At 37.4% G+C, this 21,193-nt stretch overlaps 1 protein-coding gene and 1 long non-coding RNA gene across 2 annotated transcripts; one reads left to right on the top strand and one right to left on the bottom strand.

Annotated features, from left to right (window-relative positions):
- Positions 1-10,624: 10,624 nt before the first annotated feature.
- Positions 10,625-12,378, bottom strand: LOC114308277 (phosphoserine aminotransferase 2, chloroplastic). Its single transcript, XM_028253835.2, has one exon. The coding sequence runs from the start codon at positions 12,119-12,121 to the stop codon at positions 10,841-10,843; it is 1,281 nt and encodes a 426-aa protein (XP_028109636.1). The 5' UTR covers positions 12,122-12,378; the 3' UTR covers positions 10,625-10,840.
- Positions 12,379-12,632: 254 nt separating this feature from the next.
- On the top strand, positions 12,633-13,410 carry LOC145790469 (uncharacterized). The gene is made up of 2 exons (XR_014329214.1): positions 12,633-13,013; positions 13,131-13,410. It is a non-coding gene; the product is annotated as an uncharacterized LOC145790469 (long non-coding RNA).
- The last annotated feature ends 7,783 nt before the right edge of the window (positions 13,411-21,193 follow it).

The following is a 21,193-nucleotide window of genomic DNA, read 5'->3' as shown; positions in this document are numbered from 1 at the left end:
CCTCAGACACTGTTTTTTTTTTTTTTTTTTTTCTTGTGGGCACTCAGTGGTGGCATGCACGCTCAAGAGTATGGATTCCAACCAGAGAAGAATGAATTCAAAATGATGGCCTGGTTGGTGCCTCTGAGGTAGCCTTTTCCTAATGCCCGGAGATCATGTACTGAGGGAGAAACCATGGAAGTGAACTAAGGCGGTAGATGGTTAAGAGACTTAACATCACCCATGATATACTAGTATAGGTCAATTTCTCCGCAAAAGTACAAGAAACACTGTCAGTGGTCCATAGAGAACTTTGATCACTTATGCGGAAACCCCTGCAACAGTTTAGCTCAAGAATGTGTACAGAATGAGATCACGAAGTAAATGAGTATGGGCATTCAGAATGAGCTATGAACAAAGATGTAAAACAAATCTTGTAAGAAACATGAGCAGTGTTCATTTAATATTTTGATGCAAAAGATACCAGGACTCAATCACAATGAGATTAACACATCTAAGAACAGTAAGTCAGCCACTCACACTCACCTCACGAACACAGGAAACAACCTAGTTACTGAGCATTACACCCAAGGTCTTTCTAAGAAACTCAAATCGAAGAAGATCAAGGGGTTTTGTAAAAATATCAGCTTTTTGATGCTCAGTAGGGATATGTTCCAAAACAACAAGGCCTTCATCCACTAACTCTCGAATAAAATGATGACGGATGTCAATATGTTTGGTGCGAGAGTGTTGGACTGGATTTTTTGAAATGTTTATGGCACTTGTGTTATCACAAAAAAGAGTGAGGGTATTCTGTTATATTCCATAATCATGAAGCATTTGCTTCATCCACAACATTTGTGCACAACAACTCCCTGCAGCAATGTACTCAGCCTCAGCAGTGGAAAGAGAGATGGCATTCTGCTTTTAACTATGCCAAGAAACCAAATTATTCCCAAGGTAAAAACACCCCCCGGAGGTACTTTTCCTATCATCAGCACACCCTGCCCAGTCGGCATCAGAAAAATCAGTAATTTCGGCTGCAGTATCAGTGGAAAACCAAACCAAACCCCATACCCCAAGGTCCCATTAACATACTTGATGATGGGTTTTACCGCAAGAAAGTGAGACTCTTTAGGACTGGCTTGGTAACGAGCACAAACACCGACACTGAAAGAAATATCAGGACGACTGGCTGTGAGATACAAAAGACTCCCTATCATACTCCTATAAAGGGTAGGATCAACATCAATACCAGAGGAATCTTTGGAGAGGTGAAGACTGGTGCTCACTGGAGTGCGTGCATGCTTGGAAGACTCAAGACCAAACTTGGACACAAGGTTTTTAGCATACTTAGACTGAGAAACAAATATGCCCGAAGGAGACTGTTTAATTTGGAGACCCAAAAAATAAGACAATTCTCCCATCATGCTCATCTCAAACTCCTGTGTCATGCAATCAGAAAAATATTTCACAAGATGCTCAGCAGTAGATCCAAACACAATATCATCAACATATATCTGGGCAACAAGAATATGTGACTTCGTATGTTTCACAAATAAGGTCTTATCCACACTACCTCTGTGAAAATCATTATCAAGAAGAAAGGTAGTTAGCCTATCATACCAAGCCCGAGGGGCTTGTTTCAACCCATACAAAGCCTTGTCTAACTTGTAGACATGATTAGGGCATTTAGGATCCTCAAACCCTTTTGGTTGCTCAACATATGCCTCTTCTTTTAAGTACCCATTCAGAAAAGCACTTTTCACATCCATTTGAAACAATTTAAAGCCAAGAAAACAAGCAACACCAAGCAAAATACGAATGGATTCGAGACGTGCAACTGGGGCAAACGTCTCATCATAGTCAATACCCTCTACTTGTGTGTAGCCTTGAGCAACCAACCTGGCTTTATTTCTCACTACAGTACCATTCTCATCAGATTTATTTTTAAAGATCCACTTGGTACCTATCACATTCATGTCTCTAGGTCTGGGAACTAGAGTCCAAACTTTGTTACGTTCAAATTGACCTAATTCTTCATGCATAGCATTGACCCAATTATCATCTAGCAAGGCCTCTTTAAAATTCTTAGGTTCAATTAATGAAACATAACACATATGTGATACCTCATCCCGAATCTGTCTTCGGGTTTTCATTCGATCCGAGACACTTCCAATCACCTGTTGAACTGGATGATTCAGTTTCACCCTTGCTGATGGTTTTAGTTCAGGACTTGCGGTGATAGAAGCATAAGGAGTGATGTTCCTTTGAGCACTCTTGGGACTTGAACTTACCTGTGAGGATGGTGCTGTAACTTTTTCTTGTGATTGAACCTCAGCTTCTCCTAGATTTTGTGGTTGAGTATGCAAGATTGGAAACTCACCATTGTCATCCTCATTTGTTGCTGGAGTAGGAGAACCTGTATCATCTATAACCACATTGATAGATTCCATTATTGATGAAGTTCACAGGTTATAGACACGAAAAGCCCTACTGTTGGTTGAATACCCTAGAAAAATACCTTCATCACTTCGGGAGTCAAATTTGCCCAAGGGCTCTCTATCTTTGAAGATGTAACACTTACTCCCAAAAGTTTTGAAGTATTTTACATTAGGTTTCAAGCCCTTCCACAATTCATAAGGAGTTTGTAAAGTGCCGGGCCTTAAATACACACGATTTACGACATAAACAGCAGTATTTAGGGCTTCGGCCCAAAACTTTGGAGGAAGACTCTTACTAAGGAGCATGACCCTAGCCATTTCTTGAACAACTCTGTTCTTCCTCTCAACCACTCCATTTTGTTGTGGAGTAATAGGTGCAGAAAACTCATGCTTAATTCCATGCATATCACAAAAATCCGAAAACGAACTATTTTCAAATTCACGACCATGATCAGTTCGGATTCTTATGATACGCCCAATGGAAACACCCTGTTCATTTTGGATTTTAAGGACTAAAGCCTGGAAAGCATTAAACGTATCAGATTTTTCCCTTAAAAATTTTACCCATGAGAATCGAGTAAAATCATCAGCAGTTAAAAAAATATATCTTTTACCTCCAATGCTTTCAGTGCGAGTAGGACCCATTAAATCCATGTGAACCAATTCAAGAGGACGTTTGGTTGTAAAGCTGTTCACCTTTTTATGAGGAGCACGGGTTTGCTTGCCAAGCTGATATGGTCCACACACATGGCTCAAATTCTTACCTAGTTTAGGAACTCCTCTCACAAGCTCTTTGTTGGCTATCTTAGTTAGGTCTTTGAAATTCATGTGACCTAATCTTTGATGCCACAGATCAATGTTACTTATGGTGGCAGAATGACAAGTAAGATCATTAGTCGTAAGAATCCCATAGCAGTTATCAGATGTGCGAACCCCATGTAAAACAGTATTTCCCTTTTTATCCAAAATTCACATTTATCTTTTGAAAACAATACTTCATGATGGGAATCACACATTTGACTAATGCTCAAAAGATTAGCTTTAAGGCCATCAACAAGTAAGGCATTATCTAGCTTGGGGAGACCAGCAACACTTATAGAACCCTTACCAATGACTCTAGAAGTGCCGCCATCTCCAAAGGTGACAATTCCTCCTTCATATTTTTCAAGAGAGGTGAAGTAGGATTTGTTACCGGACATATGACGAGAGCACCCACTATCAAGATACCACATGTGTGAGTCACGTGCTTTTAGAGCAGTGTGAGCAACAAAACAAGTCAAATCCTCTTTTCTAATCCAAATCTTTTTAGTCTTGGTGTTCTGCCTAGACATGTAAGGTTGTCTCCTAACCCAAAAAGTATTAGAATTTCTACCCTTTTGAGACACCTTACCAAACAGTTCAAAACAGTAAGGACGAATGTGGCCATACCTACCACAGTGATGACAAATAAAAACAGGTTTTACCTCATTTTTGTTGATCTTACCTACTTTTGCTTGATGAAGTGAAGGATCAACCTGGTCTATCTTCAGTTTTCCTTTTGCTTGAGTCTTCAAGTTCTGAGAGGTAGAGGCCTGCCCTTTGTGAGCCGTCGCACCATAGCCTAGCCCTCTTTTGTCAGAACCCATTTGTTGAGACCCGAGTATGTCTTCTAGAGATCTGGAACCTTTGTTCCACATGGCAATTGTTGCTCTAGCAATACGGAGTTCTTCATCTTTCTGACTGACTTTCTCTTCCAATGCAGCTTGTGACAACTTAAGACTTTCAAGCTTTTCTTCATATGTGGAATACACCTTCAGAAGTTCATTCCTTTCAGTTTCACAGGATAGAAGTTTTTCACATAAGTCTTGCCTGTCACTCGAGATCTTGATGACATTCTATTTTGCTGTCAAGAGTTCTCCTTTGAGCCGGACATTCTCACTCTCACATATTTTGAGCTTGAGAGAGAGTTTGTCATTGGTTTTAGACAAATTCAGAGATTCCTCGTACAGCTTCTCGTAAGCTTGTTGTAGTTCTTCGCCATTGATCTCATCCATGTCTTCAGATGTTTCATCATCCTCTCTTTGCTCCTCATTCTCCTTGACCTCATCCAATTTAGCAACCAAGGCAAACAAGTTGCTGGATGGAGGTGGAGGTGAATCTCTTCTTTCATGGAATTGGCTCAGAATTTCCCATGCATCTTTAGCCTTTGTGCAGTGAACAACCCGTTGTTGTTCTTCATTAGAGATTGCTCCACGAATAATGATCAGGGCTCTCAGATTGCCCGGATTATCTGCACTTTCTGTATCTTCTTCAATGGCTTGCCAACCTTCTGGTTCAAAAGCTCTGAGAAACGCCCTTATTCTGATTTTCCAATACAGATAGTTAGCCCCATCAAAGGTGGGAGCATGATGCAGGTTCTGGCCACGAGCTGATTCCAAAGGCTTTGGAAGAGGTTGAGAAACCGTGGCCCAAAATGCCATGAATGCACTATCCCCATCTTCACCGGATTCAGGTTCTTCGGGTTCTTGCTCTGACCCGCTTTCATCATCCCAAGTTACGGTGTAGACTTTCTTCCGATTCTTTTTCGAAGGGCATTCAAGAGACATATGGCCAAACCCTTGACATTCATAACACTTGACCCCTGGTCCCCTTACAATCTTTTTTTCAGTAGTTTGAGCAAATTTTGGTGGAACAGTTTTGGGTTTGTCATTACCCTTATCTTTTGAAATAGGGGCTCTGAAATTCGGCTTCTTTTTCAAAAAATTTTTAAACTGTTTTGTAAGCATAGCCGTCATCTCAGACTCTAAATCAAATTCAGTCTCCGGAGGTTTTGCAGTCTCATGGGCACTCGTGAAAGCCATATTTTCTTTTTGCTTTTTCTTAGAAATTTGGTGGGCTTCATAAGTCTGCAAATTTCCAACCAATTGATCGAGCTTGAGGGTATCAACATTCTGAGCCCCCTCAATGGCTGTCACCTTTGGTTGAAACCTCTCGGGAAGGGACCTCAAAATTTTTCCAACAACTTTTGCTTCCGGGATTTTTTCACCGAGAGTGAAACAGGAATTCACGATATCACTGAGTTTTGCATAAAATTCATCGAACGTCTCATCGTCGCGCATAAAAAGGGTTTCAAAGGCGGACGTGAGACGTTGAAGTTTTGACCTTTTAACAGAGGTAGTACCTTCGTGAATCGTTTTAAGAATATCCCACGCCTCTTTTGCTATTTCACACGTGAAAATTCGACGGAATTCTTCAGGTGTGACAGAGCAGAAGAGGGAGTTGAGAGCTTTGCTGTTCCAACTCGAATTCTGGTAATCGGTTGTGTCCCATTTATCAAGGGGTTTAGGAATATCAATCCCATCAATGGTGATTGTAGGTTCACTCCACCCAAAGATTACGGAGTGCCAAACTTTCTCATCGATGGATTTTAAAAATGCTCTCATACGAGCTTTCCAATAAGAATAGTTTGTACCGTCAAGTAATGGGGGTCTATGAGTCGAGTTACCTTCACGAATAGAATCCATGATACTAATCACACAAAATCACACTCCTATAGTTTTGAAAAAACAAAGAGTGACCCGCTCTGATACCAATTGAAAATCCTACGTGATTTGTGATTAGATCAAGATTAACTTATTCCAAATCCCAATTAATTCAAAACATTCAACCTAAAATCATCAAACACTTACGAGAGTGATTTTAGTTTGTTTGTTTTTGAGAATAAACAATAAATCGACACAAACGATTTTTTACGTGGAAAAAACCACAATTGAAGAATCTTCAATTGTAATAAAAAACCACGGGCGAACCGCCACTATCAATCCACTACTGAAGAACGAAAAGATTACAAAGATACCATACAAATTATCCAACCCAGTCAATTTGTCTCTGAATCTTCTGTAACTCTTTCACCACACCTTCGTCACGGAATTGATCCTGAAGTTGATTCCACACCACAACTTCACTTGTCGAATTAACGACTGCGTAGAATCAAACGCCTTTTGGATTCTACGCTTTAATCTTCGGAATCCACCGAAGAGAACTTACTTGAAACTTAAGAAGCAACCTCCTTGATATATGAATCTCAATGCATAAGTTTAGAACTCTCTCAAGAACATCAAGGAAAACTATGAAAAATCTCCAAAGAAAACTGTAAACACAACCCTAGTGCTTGTAGATCAGATCTAGGAAAACTCCTTCAAAAAAAACACCCTTAACAGCTTTAAATAGGAATCTGGATCCGCGATCTCCGCTCGAGCTCAACACAGCCCGCTCGAGCGGACTGACCAAAAACTGCGTGCGAACAAACTGAGATGTGCTCGAGCGTAGGAGAATCCGCTCGAGCGTAACATCACATCCACCAGTATTTTTTGCTTGCCCTGACAAAATACTGAGACCTGCTAATCTACGCTCGAGCTCACAAGGATCCGCTCGAGCGGACAGAACAAAAACACAAAAAATTACATTTGAATCAACACAATGTTTTGTCTCCGGATTTGACAACATAGGGACCTAACAGTTTTGAATTTTAAAATTCAAAATTGTAGATAATTAGAACTTTTTTTGTTTTTAGATTTTTAACTTAAGGAACTAACCAATAGATTTTTTTTTATTTCTTTAAAAATTAATAAATTAACAAAATTAATTTGGGTGATTGGAACTTCCACAATTATTATTCTTAAAAATACCATTTTTCTTATATATATAGATTACACTAACACCGTTGAAGTTTGTATTTAATATAAATTTTTTTTCACGTTTGAAAAATGATATACATTTTTTTAAAAATTTATAATCTCATTACAAATTATTTTTTGGATTGCTGATGTTATATGTTAAAAAAATTTAAATAATCATTTTGGTTTTTTTTAACCATTTCTTTTTTCTATTCTCATGATTACATTCTATAACTTTTTATCATTAAATTTTAGCTAAACTTATTCTTATTAAATGATGATATATAAACATAAATTTTATATAAATTTTTCAAACACAATGACATATCTTAATGGTGACTTTTCACTTCAAAATAAAATTTCCATAAACATGATTTTATATTTACAATATCACTATCATAACATTTTTATAATATTTTTTTGTATAAATTTTTATATATGAATATAATTTTTTATTTTTATTTCCACCATCATTTTTTTTTCTTGTCTATTCATTCACATTTATTATAGTATTATGTAATACTATTATTCACATTTATTACAATATTACTGAATTTTTATATTTTTGTATATGATAAATGTAAAAGGGTAAATTACATTGACACCCCTGAGGTTTATGTTTATTACAGTTCCTCCTTCCTTTTTGGAAATTACATCCCCTTTCTTGAGATTTAAAGTTTCATTACAGATTGTTTCTTCCAACAATTTAATTTTTTTAAATACCAAATTTGCCCTCACTGGGTATATTACATTGACACCCTTCACATTTTAGAAATTACAATCCCCTCCCCAAGATTTAAAGTAACATTTCCAATTGCCCCCTCGGTTAGTATTAGTAGAAAAAAAAATTCATTAAAAAAAATTAATTGGAAAAAAAATTAATTGAAAAAAAATAATAATTGAAAACTAACGTAAACTCATTTTTTGAATTTACGTTTTTTTCTCAGATTTACAAACTGAGACAACCATTTATAAACCAAAAAAATTATCAAACAAATTTTTATGACAGTTTTTAAAATTTCTGTAAATATAAATTGAAAACTGAAAACGAAATAGGTACCAAACAGGCCTCAGATGGTAAAAATATCGTAAAATTAACAAATAATTAAATAAGTTACCAACGTAAGAAATGACTTATCAAAAGATTCTTAGGTTTTGTATGATTTGATTTTTAGATTTTTTTAAAAAAAATTAAAAATTAATTTGGTTAAGAAATAAGAAATAAGAAATAATTATCATTTTTATATAATTTTTATCTTTCGAATGTAATAAACATAAACCTCAAGGGGTGTCAGTGTAATTTTTATCTTACGTTGGTTTTTAAACAGAAATTTAAAAATTTGACTAACAAAATTTTTTTTCAATTAATTTTTTTTTCAAATAATTTTTTTTTTCAACTAATACAAACCGAGGGAGCAATTGGTAATGCTACTTTAAACCTTTGGGAGGGGATTGTAATTTCTAAAATGTGAGGGGTGTCAATGTAATTTACCCAGTGAGGGTAAAATTGGTATTTAAAAAAATTAAATTGCTAAAGGAGCAATCTGTAATAAAACTTTAAACCTCAGGAAGGGAGATGTAATTTTCAAAATGTGAGGGGAGAACTGTAGTAAACATAAACTCCAGGGGGTGTCAATGTAATTTACCCAATTTAAAAAAAAATCATAAAATATTATACTTCTTAAATATATCTAAATCAAGTGTATCTAAAAAATAAAAATAATAAAAATTGCTTAAAATATGTTTAAAAAATTCAGTAAAAATAAAAAATAAAAAATTTTAATTTTTTGTGTGAATTAAACCAAAAAAAGGTGATTATTAGTATTTCTTTTAAAATAACATGAATAAAATATTAATAATATTTTATTATTTAATATATATAAAGATTAAAAGATAAATATGTTATTTTAATCTAATAAAAAAATAAATATAATTTTTTAAATATAAAAAAATTATATTAAATAAAAATTTCAAGAGCTATCAATGTAAGGAAAAAGCTTCGGGCCCTGGTTGAGGTATGGGGGTCGCGTATGATTGATTAAAAAAAATTATTTTTTATTTATATTTTTCGCCAACTCCTACCCCACTGGGGTCTGACGCACGGCTCATCAATGTAATTTATCCTAATATATTTTTCACTCGTCAATGCTGTGGAAAATTTCAAACATTACCTACCCACGGATTTGTTTACATCTTCTGAACCCACTTTAAGGTAGTTTCTCCGAGGGCTAGGCTTTTTTTTTTTTTTTTTTTTTTTTTTTTTTTTTTTTTTTTTTTTAAAAAAAATTACTTATACCTTCCTCGAGATTTAACTAAATTACAGATACACTTGAGATTTCAGAAATTACATATACTTTCTTGAGATTTATATTTTCATAACAAATTGTCCTCTGAAATTTATATTTTTATAATAATTTATTCCATAATTTGTTATACAAATAGTACCTTCAAGAGGATATTTGTAATTTCTCAAATCTCAGGAGATATCTATAATTTTGTTAAACCTCGAGAGGTATATATAATTTGCCCTTTTTTTTGGGTCTGGAATTTGATTGGAGCGTGCACAAATTTTATTTTGATAACTCAAATTATTTAATGTGTAAAATTTGTTGAGTGTTAACTTCATAAAAAATTATATTGATCAGATCAAATTTCTATCAATAATAAATATAATTTTTAAAATAAATTATTAACAAAAATCTGATCCAATTAAATAACTATCATAATTCAATCAACATAAATTTTTATAAAAATAAAATATTTAACGAACTTTACACATTAAACAATTAAAATTATCAAAATAAAACCTTCAATAAATCTCACAAATCTAACAACACCATTTGTACTGAAAATAAACCTGACCCTTCCCCCAAAAATAAAAACAAGAAATCATATATTGCTTTTCCGAATAAGGGTCCGTTTGGGAAGAACTAAAGTATGCTTTTTTTACTATTTTAGCCACAAAAGACAAAATAAGCTATTTTAGCCACAAAAAACAAAACATCACATCCAACCCATAATCATTATACTATTCTCTCACAAAAAAAGTCAAAAAAACTAAAAAGTTCTTCCCAAATCAAATTTTTAGCCCAGGCTAAAATGCCAAAAAAATCAAAAAATCAAAAAATCAACTCATTTTCCAAACGGAAGCTAAACCATTTTCAATGTGAGATGAGCTAATAAACAAAAACAATAATGAAAAATGGCAAATGGCAAATGCCTGTAACAATAATAAATTGGGCGGTGATTGAGGGCCCGAAATGGAGAGCCCCGAATGGCTCGAAATTCCATTTCGGGTAAAAAAAAACATTTTCTTAATTGGAAATTAGGGGTATTAGGGGCAACTTTTTTAGGGCTCTCAATCATTTTCCTAATAAATTTTCTCTTCAAAATTCTGTTATTCAGTTCCTTTTGAGAAGTGAGTTATAATTTACTTATAAGATTATAACTCACTTTTTCTCTCACAAAAAAATTACTTATTAAAAACTAATTATAATCACCTTCCCAAAATACTCCTCAATATAACTCATACATGAAAATAACATAGGATAGAACCATTATCCTGACATTAATCATAATCTTCCAGGGACAAATCACATTGAGTAGTAAATTCTTCTCACTGGATACATCATCAACATTCCCAAAAACAACCTAAAAGGTATGCCCAAAAAACAGAACAACAAACATAAAAATGCAACAAAAATCAAATTGCAAACAAAGCAAAACACTAAAATAAATTTCTCTACCAGAACAACATCAGAATTAACCATGCCTCGCTTGAAATTCCTTCATGAAAGCAACCAACTTCTCAACTCCAGCCAAAGGCATAGCATTGTATATCGAAGCTCTCATTCCTCCCACCGATCTATGCCCTTTCAGCTGCACCATCTTCTCCTTCGCAGCCTCCTTGATAAACTCAGCCTCCAATTCAGATTTCTCCAAAGTAAATGGAACATTCATCAAAGACCTCACGGATTTCTCAACTGGGCATCGATAAAACCCATTGCTCTGATCAATGGTGTCGTAAAGAATCTGAGCTTTCTTCATGTTCTTCTTCTCAACTTCCACCAATCCACCCTGAGCCAAGAGATCTTCAAACACCAATCCACACATGTAAATCCCATAACAAGGAGGGGTATTGTAGAGCGAATTGTTCTCAGCATGGATCTTGTAATCCAGCATCACTGGAGTAATTTCCTGAGCATTCCCAATCAAATCTTTCCTGATAATCACAATTGTAACCCCAGATGGACCAACGTTTTTCTGGGCACCCGCGTAGATCAATCCGAATTTGGAAACATCCACCGGCTTTGAGCAGAAATTGGAAGACATGTCGGCAATCAAAAGACTCTCTTTGTTATTGGGAATAGGGTAGTTTTTGAATTCAACACCGTGAATGGTTTCATTGGCGCAAATATGCAAATACTTGGCGTGTGGGTTTTGTTGAAGATCATCAAAAGATGGAATCTTCGTGTATTTGTCAGATTTGCCGGACCAAATCACACTGGGTTTGCAGTACTTTGTGGCTTCCTTGAAAGCCTTGTCTCCCCAAGACCCAGTGACAATGAAATCAACAGGGTCGTCGGGTGTGCAGAGATTGAGAGGAATGGCGGCGAATTGGGTGGTGGCGCCGCCTTGCAAGAACAAGACGGCGTAATCGGAGGGGATTTGGAGGAGGGTTCGCAGATCTGACTCTGCTTTTTGGATAATGGAGAGAAATTCTTTACCTCTGTGGCTCATCTCCATGACGCTCATGCCGGAGCCACGCCAGTTGTAGACCTCGGATTCGGCCTTCTTGAGGACGATCTCAGGGAGGGTGGCGGGGCCGGCGGCGAAGTTGAAGACGCGATCTTGGGATTGGGAGGCGGCGGAGGGGCGATCCCGGATTTGGGATGCGGTGGAGCAGGTGACTGAGATGGGTTTGTTGGGGCGGTTCAGTGGGAAGGCATTCAGGTGGGTTGTGGTGGTTATGTAGTTGTTGAATAGGTTGAGATTAGGGTTTTTGAGGAGGAGGGAATGAGAGGAAGCTCCTGACATTGCCATGGTGTTTTTGGGGGTAGGAAGAGGGCGCTCTCTCTCTCTCTCTCTAACTTTCTCTCTCTAGAAATATTCAAAGAGTTACTTTAGGTGAAGGGATCTCAGCAAGTTTTGAGACGATGAGCTTTGGAGATATGTAGGTGGATCTTTACTTGGGAAATACTTAGGTGTTTTAAAATTTTACTTTGTCACCTGATTTGTGACAATTACGTAAGAGAAAATTGTGTAGGTGAAGAACTATTCGCCTTGTTTCGCTTCATTTTGAGAGTAAATTTAGAAAAAAAAAAAATATATATATATATATATATTTAGTTTAGTGGTTCTGAAAAAAAAATTCAAAATTATTTTCTCTTTTTTACATATCAATCAATTATTTTTTCTCTCTCCTCTCTCATTCACTTTTTTTTTTGACACACATCTACTCAACTACAATAAAATGTCAAACAAAAATGCTTCAGAGCTCTAGCACGGGCACTAATGACGTGGCACGTTAGTGGCAACACGTTCTCTAACTCACATTTCTGTCTTTCTCATTCTTGATTTCAAATTTCAATTTATTTTCAAAATCATCTCTCTCTATATTCAAAACCTTCTCTTCTCTTTCTCTCTATTTGCTGTCTTCGACCTCTTACTGCCCGACGGAGAGTAGCTCTACTCGAACCCCATTGACGATTGACTCTGTCTACAAGCCTCTCTGTCTCCCTCGATCCTCCCGACGATCAACTTCTTGTCAGTCCCGCCGGATTAAGGAGGACTCTCTGTCTTCTCTCGACTCTCTGTCCAACCGCTGATCAAGTCTGTATCTTCTGTTGTCGACCGAGTCTCCGTTCCAAAGAGCGGCCCAAACCATCGAACGATGTTTATTCAACAGTGTTTATTCATATACCATTGTTCGTAGGTTTGAAACATCTTCAGATCTAGATTTTCTTCAGAGGAAAACAAAAATGAGTAGAAGATTATTGCTAGTATTTTGATTTGAAAAGTCAATAATCTGCTATCCCCAACGACGCATCAGGTTCTGCTGGAGTTGGCTAGGAACAAGAACAAAATCCCATTGCCAAAATCAATAGCAGGGCCAGGAATTCCTACCGCCTGAGCAGGACACGTTGATCAGCCCAAACTACCAACTTGCAATCCCAAGGAAGCCAACTGGGTCGACAGCTGTGGAAGAAACAGTGGATTTGAACTATTGCTTGTTATAGTGAATTCAAAGAAAGTCTCTGTTTGTTAGTGTTCCAAGTTTTTTATTGTATCAAGGAAGCATTGGTTTAGAATGGAATAAAAAGTTGTTACAATTGACTGGTGCGAAAGGCAATGAATGTTGATATAAATATGATGTGTTTTTAAGAAGATAAGAATTCTGCAGCATAAGAACTTTGGTGTGAGGTTACCAGTTTGAACCCCATTAATCACATTATGATGGTGAAAGTATATTAATGATTTATGGTTGTGTTTAGTTCATAAGAGCAAGGGTAGTGAAATGATCATTCACAATAGAATGTTTTTTCAGATAATAATTCACAGTAGAATATTGATTTTGTTTGGTTTATTATAAAAATTATGAAAAAAGCATTAATATCATAAATGAATAATTATTCTTCACGGAGATGAAAAATGACGACTTCATTTCATTCCATTCTTATCGGTAAATCATCTTTCACCTTATAAAGTATGAATCATTTTGCATTTTGTTCCTTAAAGAAATATTCTGACTTTGATAACAATAAAATTAAACATTTTGCTCTTTGTGGAAAAACAAAACAAAGCAGCTAATATAGCAATAAAATTAAACATTTTGCTTTTTGTTGAATCCAGTGAGTCATTGTTCTTCAACCCAGAACCAGAAAGCTTTGCCAATACTTATCATTTATACATACATGTACAACCAGTTGTCACTACAACCACAGGAAAAAAAACAAGCAATGTCCTCAACTTTTCCAGCCAACCATGTCGCTAGCAGCCTGTCCTGAGGCTGACACAGTAAGGACGAAGATCTGAGAGGAAAAAGGCGCCAGACGGTGGACAATGGAGAAGACGTCGGACGGTGGAGGAGAGGAACGAGGGAGGATAGATCTGCAAATGCTTTCAGAGCGAGAGAGAGAAGAAGATAGAGACGAAGAGGGAGACAGTGAACGCCGGACAGTGGAGGGACCAGACACCGGACGGTGGAGGAGAGGGACGGAAGAGGAGAGCTCTACAACTCGTAGATCTGGAAAGACCTTGAAATATCCCTGTAACTCTGTTTTACCTTTGTTTTACATTTGAGCGGAATTTTAATTTTTAATTTTTTTACACAGTGCGTGAAGCACACGCACTATACGTGCAAATGTGCTTCATCTTCCTTGTTGGGTGCCACCTGTTTAAAGCTACGTTTAGAGCAGGTAAATTAGAGGTATGAATCGGGACTGAATATCAAATCATCTTAAACTCCCATACTTCAAAACTATTCATAAAATATATAACTAAACAAACTAAAAAAATTTCTAAACTCTTTCCTCAATTTTTTTTTAAAAATTTATCTCTCAAAACTAAACCAAACACACCCATTGTTTCCTACGAGAAAAATGCTTGGGACCCTATTTTTTTTGAGATTCTCATACCTTCTTTGGATCTCAGATATTGATGTATGTGTGGGGATCTACTCATGTATATGTGAGATCCATACCATCAATGATTGAGATCCAAAGGGAGTTGTGAGGATCTTCAAAAAAGAGAGTCTCAATCATTGTTGTTCCTAAAATAAGGAATGCACTTTTTGGCTTTGTTTACCAGCGTGAGTGGCCAGATTAGATTGATATAGTTGTAGGTCTCACCTATAGTTTATTTGGTATTGATTTGGGAGGGGGATTGCTAGTGTGAAGGGTTTAGTAATCCCCTTGATAAGGGGATTAGCTTAGCTAAATTTTGGGTGAGATTAAGAAAATAATGAGCGGATTGAGCCTATTTTATATAAAAATTTTATTTTTTTAATTTTATTTGTTTTACCAAGTGCACCTGTTTGTTTTAATGTCTATTTTAGTTTTTTTTTTAATATAGAAATAATTAATTAATTTATTTTATATAAAAATAATTTAACAATCCCATTACTAATCATCTCTTACACTATTATCAAAACAAACATATTTTTACTTAATCCCCTCACTAACAATTTTCACATTAACAATCTCTTCACTAACTATCCTCTCACTACCAATCTCATTTAACCTAATCCACCAAACAAACGTGGCCTTTAAATTTGAAAAAAAGAGAGTAAAAAGTGTTTGGAAAATTTACTTATAAATCTCATTTTAAAGAATAATGATTCGTTTAATCTTAAGAATTTTCATATAGACTAATTAGTCCCATTAATGTTGGAAATGTAGATTTAATATAGGAAAATTATATTAAACCTCCTCAAACTATCGATCATTTACACTTTACCCTCCTAACGTTTTAAACCTAACAATTACCCCCTCAAACTATTTGAATTTGAACATTAAATCGTTTTATTAGTTATTTGTTAGATATCTGGATAAAAAACTATCAAGTGTTGTGCACATGATGATTATATTAAATTTTCACAAAACATAAAATAGGGTAATTTGGTCAAAAAATTTAATATAATCATGATGTACACAACAGTTGATAATTTTTCATCCAAATATTTAACAAATGACTAACAGAAGGACTTAATGTTCAAATTTAAATAGTTTGAGAGTGGTAATTGTTGGGTTTAAAACATTAGGAGGTAAAGTGTAAATAGCCGATAGTTTGAGGGGGTTTAATATAATTTGACCTTTGATATATTATTTGAAAATTGAATTTATCGATTATGTTTCCTCCTCTTCTTTTTTTTTTTTTTTTCTAGAAAGGTAAAATACACAATCTATGATAATCAAATTTGGAATAAATTTTTATATGGGAATATTTTTTTATTTGGAATAACTTAAAATGTGAGATTTTTCAAATATTTTAAAAAGAGTACAAAAATGACTTGAAATATGATATTTTTCAAACATTTCAAAAAGAGTACCAAAACTCCTTAATAAGCATTGAGCAAATATATAATTTCAAACTATAGCACTCCAATGCAACACTCCAACATAACACTAAAAAAAAAACTCCTTAGTGTATTTTTTCCCAAACATAACACACTCAAAAAAAAGTTTTTAGTGTAACACACAAAAGAACTTGTCACGCCCCCAAACCGCCCCTAGTAGTTTGGTGCCGTGATGGCCAGTAACCCGAGGTTACCGAAGGCCGTCTTACAAAAATCACACACAATCAGAGTATAAAATATGGGGCTTACGAGTGCGGAAGCAATATATATATACTTATACAAAATCTAAATAGTCCATGAGAGCCGTGCATAAGTCCAATGGAATGTCATACATCAAACATCTTTACAAGTCTTACAATTTAGATACAACAAGAATGGGATACAAAACACATCCTGACCAAAAGGCTTCTCAAGCCGACATATGCCAAAAACAAACAAAGAAAACATAAGCCGAGAAGCATAATCTTCAAGACGATGCAAAACGCAAATCCAAAACATGTCGGCAAAGCACCCAAAACACATCGGCAATCACGTCTAGGCCTCAATGCCTTCTTGTTCATCACCTACATATATATAGAGAGGGTGAGCTTGGATACTCAGTGAATGATATTAGAAGTAAAGGTTTTGCATGATTGATATCCAAGATTTCTTACAAAACAATACATAGCATACTTTACAATCAAAAGGGAAATCAAGTTCATTGCCGGCCTTTCAAGTTCTTTGGATGTTATTACATCTACTTAATACAAGAGGGTGATGACGTTCCCAAGACAAGAGTGCAGTTGCATTATAGTCCCCTGCAATTAAGGACTTTCAAGTCAAGCTGTGCTGCGAAAGTTTAGAGTCCTCTAGCACTAAGGACTGTCAAGACAAGCTGTGCTGCGAAAGTTTAGAGTCCTCTAGCACTAAGGACTGTCAAGACAAGCTGTGCTGCGAAAGTTTAGAGTCCTCTAGCACTAAGGACTGTCAAGACAAGCTGTGCTGCGAAAGTTTAGAGTCCTCTAGCACTAAGGACTGTCAAGACAAGCTGTGCTGCGAAAGTTTAGAGTCCTCTAGCACTAAGGACTTTCAAGACGAGTCATCAAAACAAGATAGCATTTGATATACAAAATAGGGATAGTCTTCATGCTAAATCAAATACTTTTCAAGACAAGGCAAAACAAGGTTTATCAAAACAAGTGTAACATAGCTTTATTAAAAATACCACTCACATCGTTTCTTCACACGTCGGGGTCGAGACAAGCCCAAGTCCTACAACACATGGCAAAGCCTATTGAATGCGCTTTCAAACAAGTCTCTCATGTACACAAATGTTTTCGGAAAACATGCTGGGCACCAATCAGGTCTAGGCCGAGGTTCCACACCTCCTTGCCGAGGTGTGTTCCCGAGGGCCACATGCAAGGAAAAGAGGTCGGGAAACTCTGGGTTTCCCTCTGTTGATGAACATGAAGAACATGAGTGTGAAAACATGAAAAATACGAATGCTAAAATCATAACTTGTTATTACGAGATCTGGGATTTCATGACATGAGTTCGAAAACATGGACCTGGGTACCCGTACTTGAAATCCTTGCGGAAATAAACACAAAATCATGATTCTTTATGCAAGCTTTCGGATCAAACAAGACTTTCTTGAAGAACACATGAATGTCATTTTCTCTTTCTAAAATCGAGCTTCAAAACGATGCATGGCATACAAATCATTTTCAATCATGCAATGAAATAACATAAACATAAGGAACATCATGAGCAGATCGAGAATCTAACCTTAGAACGCGGATCCAACGGTTCGATCTCTAGGAATCAAGCTTGAAGATCTACTTCCTCACTCTAAAACTCTTTCTTCCTCCTAGAGCTTCTCTCTCTACAAGGCAAGTTTATGATACTAAAATGATAGTTTTCTATACCCGGTTCTGGGGTTAACCCTCTGCTGAGGCACGTGGCGGCGACAGATTGGGTTCTACCTGAAAAGGTGACTGACAGACCAGACAAAGCATGGTGGAAGGGTGTTCAACAAGCAAGGCGGTATGGGCTCTCTGCCAGGGCAAGGACATCGGCTAACAACAAGGCGTATCTAACAAGCTACACAGAATGACACTCCGGCAAGGGGTGACATCAGCTAACAAAGGACTTCGGCAACTAAGGTGACAATGACCTCGGTTAGGTAGGACAACACTTGACTAAGCTGTGCCACATCTTGGCCTAGATGCGCCACACCTCGGCCTAGGTCATACCGCTCCAGGACGAGATCACTGGGGTGCAAGGTGACATCTCGGCTAACGTGGTCGAGGCAAGGACGGAGATCAACAAGGGGTTCCAAGATGCTGCTACTAGACTAAGGGTGACCTCGGAAGGAATGAGACAAGTACACTACACTTAGACAAATCACAAGGCTCCAAATCGAGGCACGGATCTCACTTTAGCAAAACAAGTCACAACATACACATGCAAGCTTAACAAGTCATAATCATACAAATGCTCATGAACATGATTAAGATAAAAATGTGGGTTCTTACAGTCTACCCTCCTTAAGGAAGTTTGGTCCCCAAACTTAAGTTACCTGGACCTACGAATAACTCCGGGTAGCAGATTTTCATCTCCTCTTCCTTTTCCCATGTGGCCTCCCCGCCATAATGCTTCTCCCATTCGATTTTCACCATTGATATCGACTTGTTTCTCAACTGTCTCACTTGTCTGTCGATAATTCTCATCGGCTTCTCTTCGTAGCCCAAGTCTTCATTAACCACAACTCTGGAATAATCTATTACATGCAGTGGGTCTCGGATATATTTCCTCAACATCGAAACATGAAACACACTGTGGACTCGACTCAAATCTGGTGGCAAAGCAAGTCTGTAAGCAACGGTGTTGACCCTCTCAAGAATTTCAAATGGCCCAATATATCGGGGTGCAAGTTTACCCTTCTTCCCAAATCTCGAAACTCCTGTCATCGGCGAAACTTTCAAAAACACATGATCCCCAATTTCAAATTCTAACTCCCTCCTTCTTTGGTCGGCATAACTCTTCTGTCGACTCTGTGCGGTTTTAATCCTCTGCTGAATGAGTTTGATCTTTTCAGTTGTCATCTGAACCAACTCGGGGCCAATTAGAGCTTTGTCTCCTACTTCAGTCCAACATATCGGCGATCTGCACTCTCTTCCATACAAAGCTTCATACGGTGCCATGCCTATGCTGGCTTGGTAACTGTTGTTGTACGCGAACTCTACTAATGGCAAATGTGACTCCCAACTACCCTGGAAATCCAACACGCACAGTCTAAGCATGTCTTCGAGTGTCTGAATCATTCTTTCTGTCTGTCCGTCGGTCTGGGGGTGAAAGGCTGTGCTAAATCTCAACTCCGTTCCCAAGGCTCCTTGTAGACTCTGCCAAAATCTAGAAACGAACTTCGGGTCTCGGTCTGACACAATGGACATCGGCACACCATGAAGCCTAACGATCTCATTCATGTACAATTCGGCAAGTCGGTTGGCATTGAATGTAGTCTTGACTGGCAAAAAGTGAGCTGACTTAGTAAACCTGTCGACTATAACCCAAATGGAATCCATACCTCTTTGCGTCCTCGGCAAGCCCACTACGAAATCCATGGAGATGTGCTCCCATTTCCACTCAGGAATTGACAAGGGTTGAAGAAGTCCTGCTGGTCTCTGGTGTTCTGCCTTCACTTGCTGACAACACAGACACTGAGATACAAACTCGGCTATCTCTCTTTTCATGTTTGGCCACCAAAAGGTCCGCTTTACGTCCCGATACATCTTGGTGCTCCCTGGATGAATGGCAAACTTGGAACTATGAGCCTCTTGCAAAATCTTCCTTTTTAACTCTGGTACGTCAGCTACACACAATCTTCCTTCGAACCTAAGCACCTGATTCTCCACTGTGTAACTTGGCCTCGGCTTGGAGATGAATTCATCAATTACCCTTTTTAGGAACTTATCTTCCATCTGTCTGTTCTTCACTTCCTCAACGATTGTCGGTTCCGCTGAGACCGTTGCCAGACACGCCAAACTTCCGACTAGTTTCCTGCTTAATGCGTCGGCTACGGAGTTTGCCTTACCTGGGTGATACTGAATCTGCATGTCGTAGTCCTTCAACAGCTCGAGCCATCTTCTCTGCCTCATATTTAACTCTTTCTGGGTGAACAAGTATTTCAGACTCTTGTGGTCGGTGAAAACTTGGCAAGATGTTCCGTACAGGTAATGACGCCAGATCTTCAGAGCAAAAACCACGGCAGCTAACTCCAGGTCATGGGTAGGATAATTCTTTTCATTGGGCTTCAACTGACGAGACGCGTACGCTATAACTTTACCTTTTTGCATTAAAACGCAACCCAAACCTTTGTGTGAAGCATCGCTGTAAATCTGAAATTCTTCATTAGCTGATGGTAGTACCAGAACTGGTGCTGTAACTAACCTCGTCTTCAGCTCCTGGAAAGCTGATTCTCTTTCGTCGGTCCATTCATAAGCTGCTCCCTTCTTCGTTAATTGTGTCAATGGCACTGCAATCCTCGAGAAATCCTTCACAAACTTTCTGTAATAACCTGCCAAACCCAGGAAACTACGAACCTCGGACACGTTGGTCGGCGTCGGCCAATTCACAACGGCTTCAATCTTACTAGGGTCAACTGATATACCGTCTTCATTAATCACATGTCCTAGAAATGAAATGCTGGAAAGCCAAAACTCGCATTTACTTAACTTGGCGTACAACTTCTTATTTCTCAAGGTCTGCAGGGCAAGTCTCAGATGGTTCTCGTGCTCGCTCGCACTCTCGGAATAGATCAATATGTCGTCGATAAAAATAATGACGAACTCATCTAGGTACGGCTTAAAGACTCTGTTCATCAAGTCCATGAATGCTGCTGGGGCATTGGTTACTCCGAAGGGCATTACCAAAAATTCGTAGTGGCCATATCTTGTCCGAAAAGCGGTTTTCTCAATGTCCTCGGCTTTAACCTTCAACTGGTGGTAGCCTGACCTAAGGTCAATCTTGGAAAAGACTCGTGCTCCTCGTAGTTGATC

Source organism: Camellia sinensis, chromosome 1, assembly GCF_055761805.1.
Source record: "Camellia sinensis isolate YWXY chromosome 1, ASM5576180v1, whole genome shotgun sequence".
In the NCBI taxonomy this organism is placed as follows: domain Eukaryota; kingdom Viridiplantae; phylum Streptophyta; class Magnoliopsida; order Ericales; family Theaceae; genus Camellia; species Camellia sinensis.
This window is presented reverse-complemented; position numbering and strand designations above follow the sequence as displayed.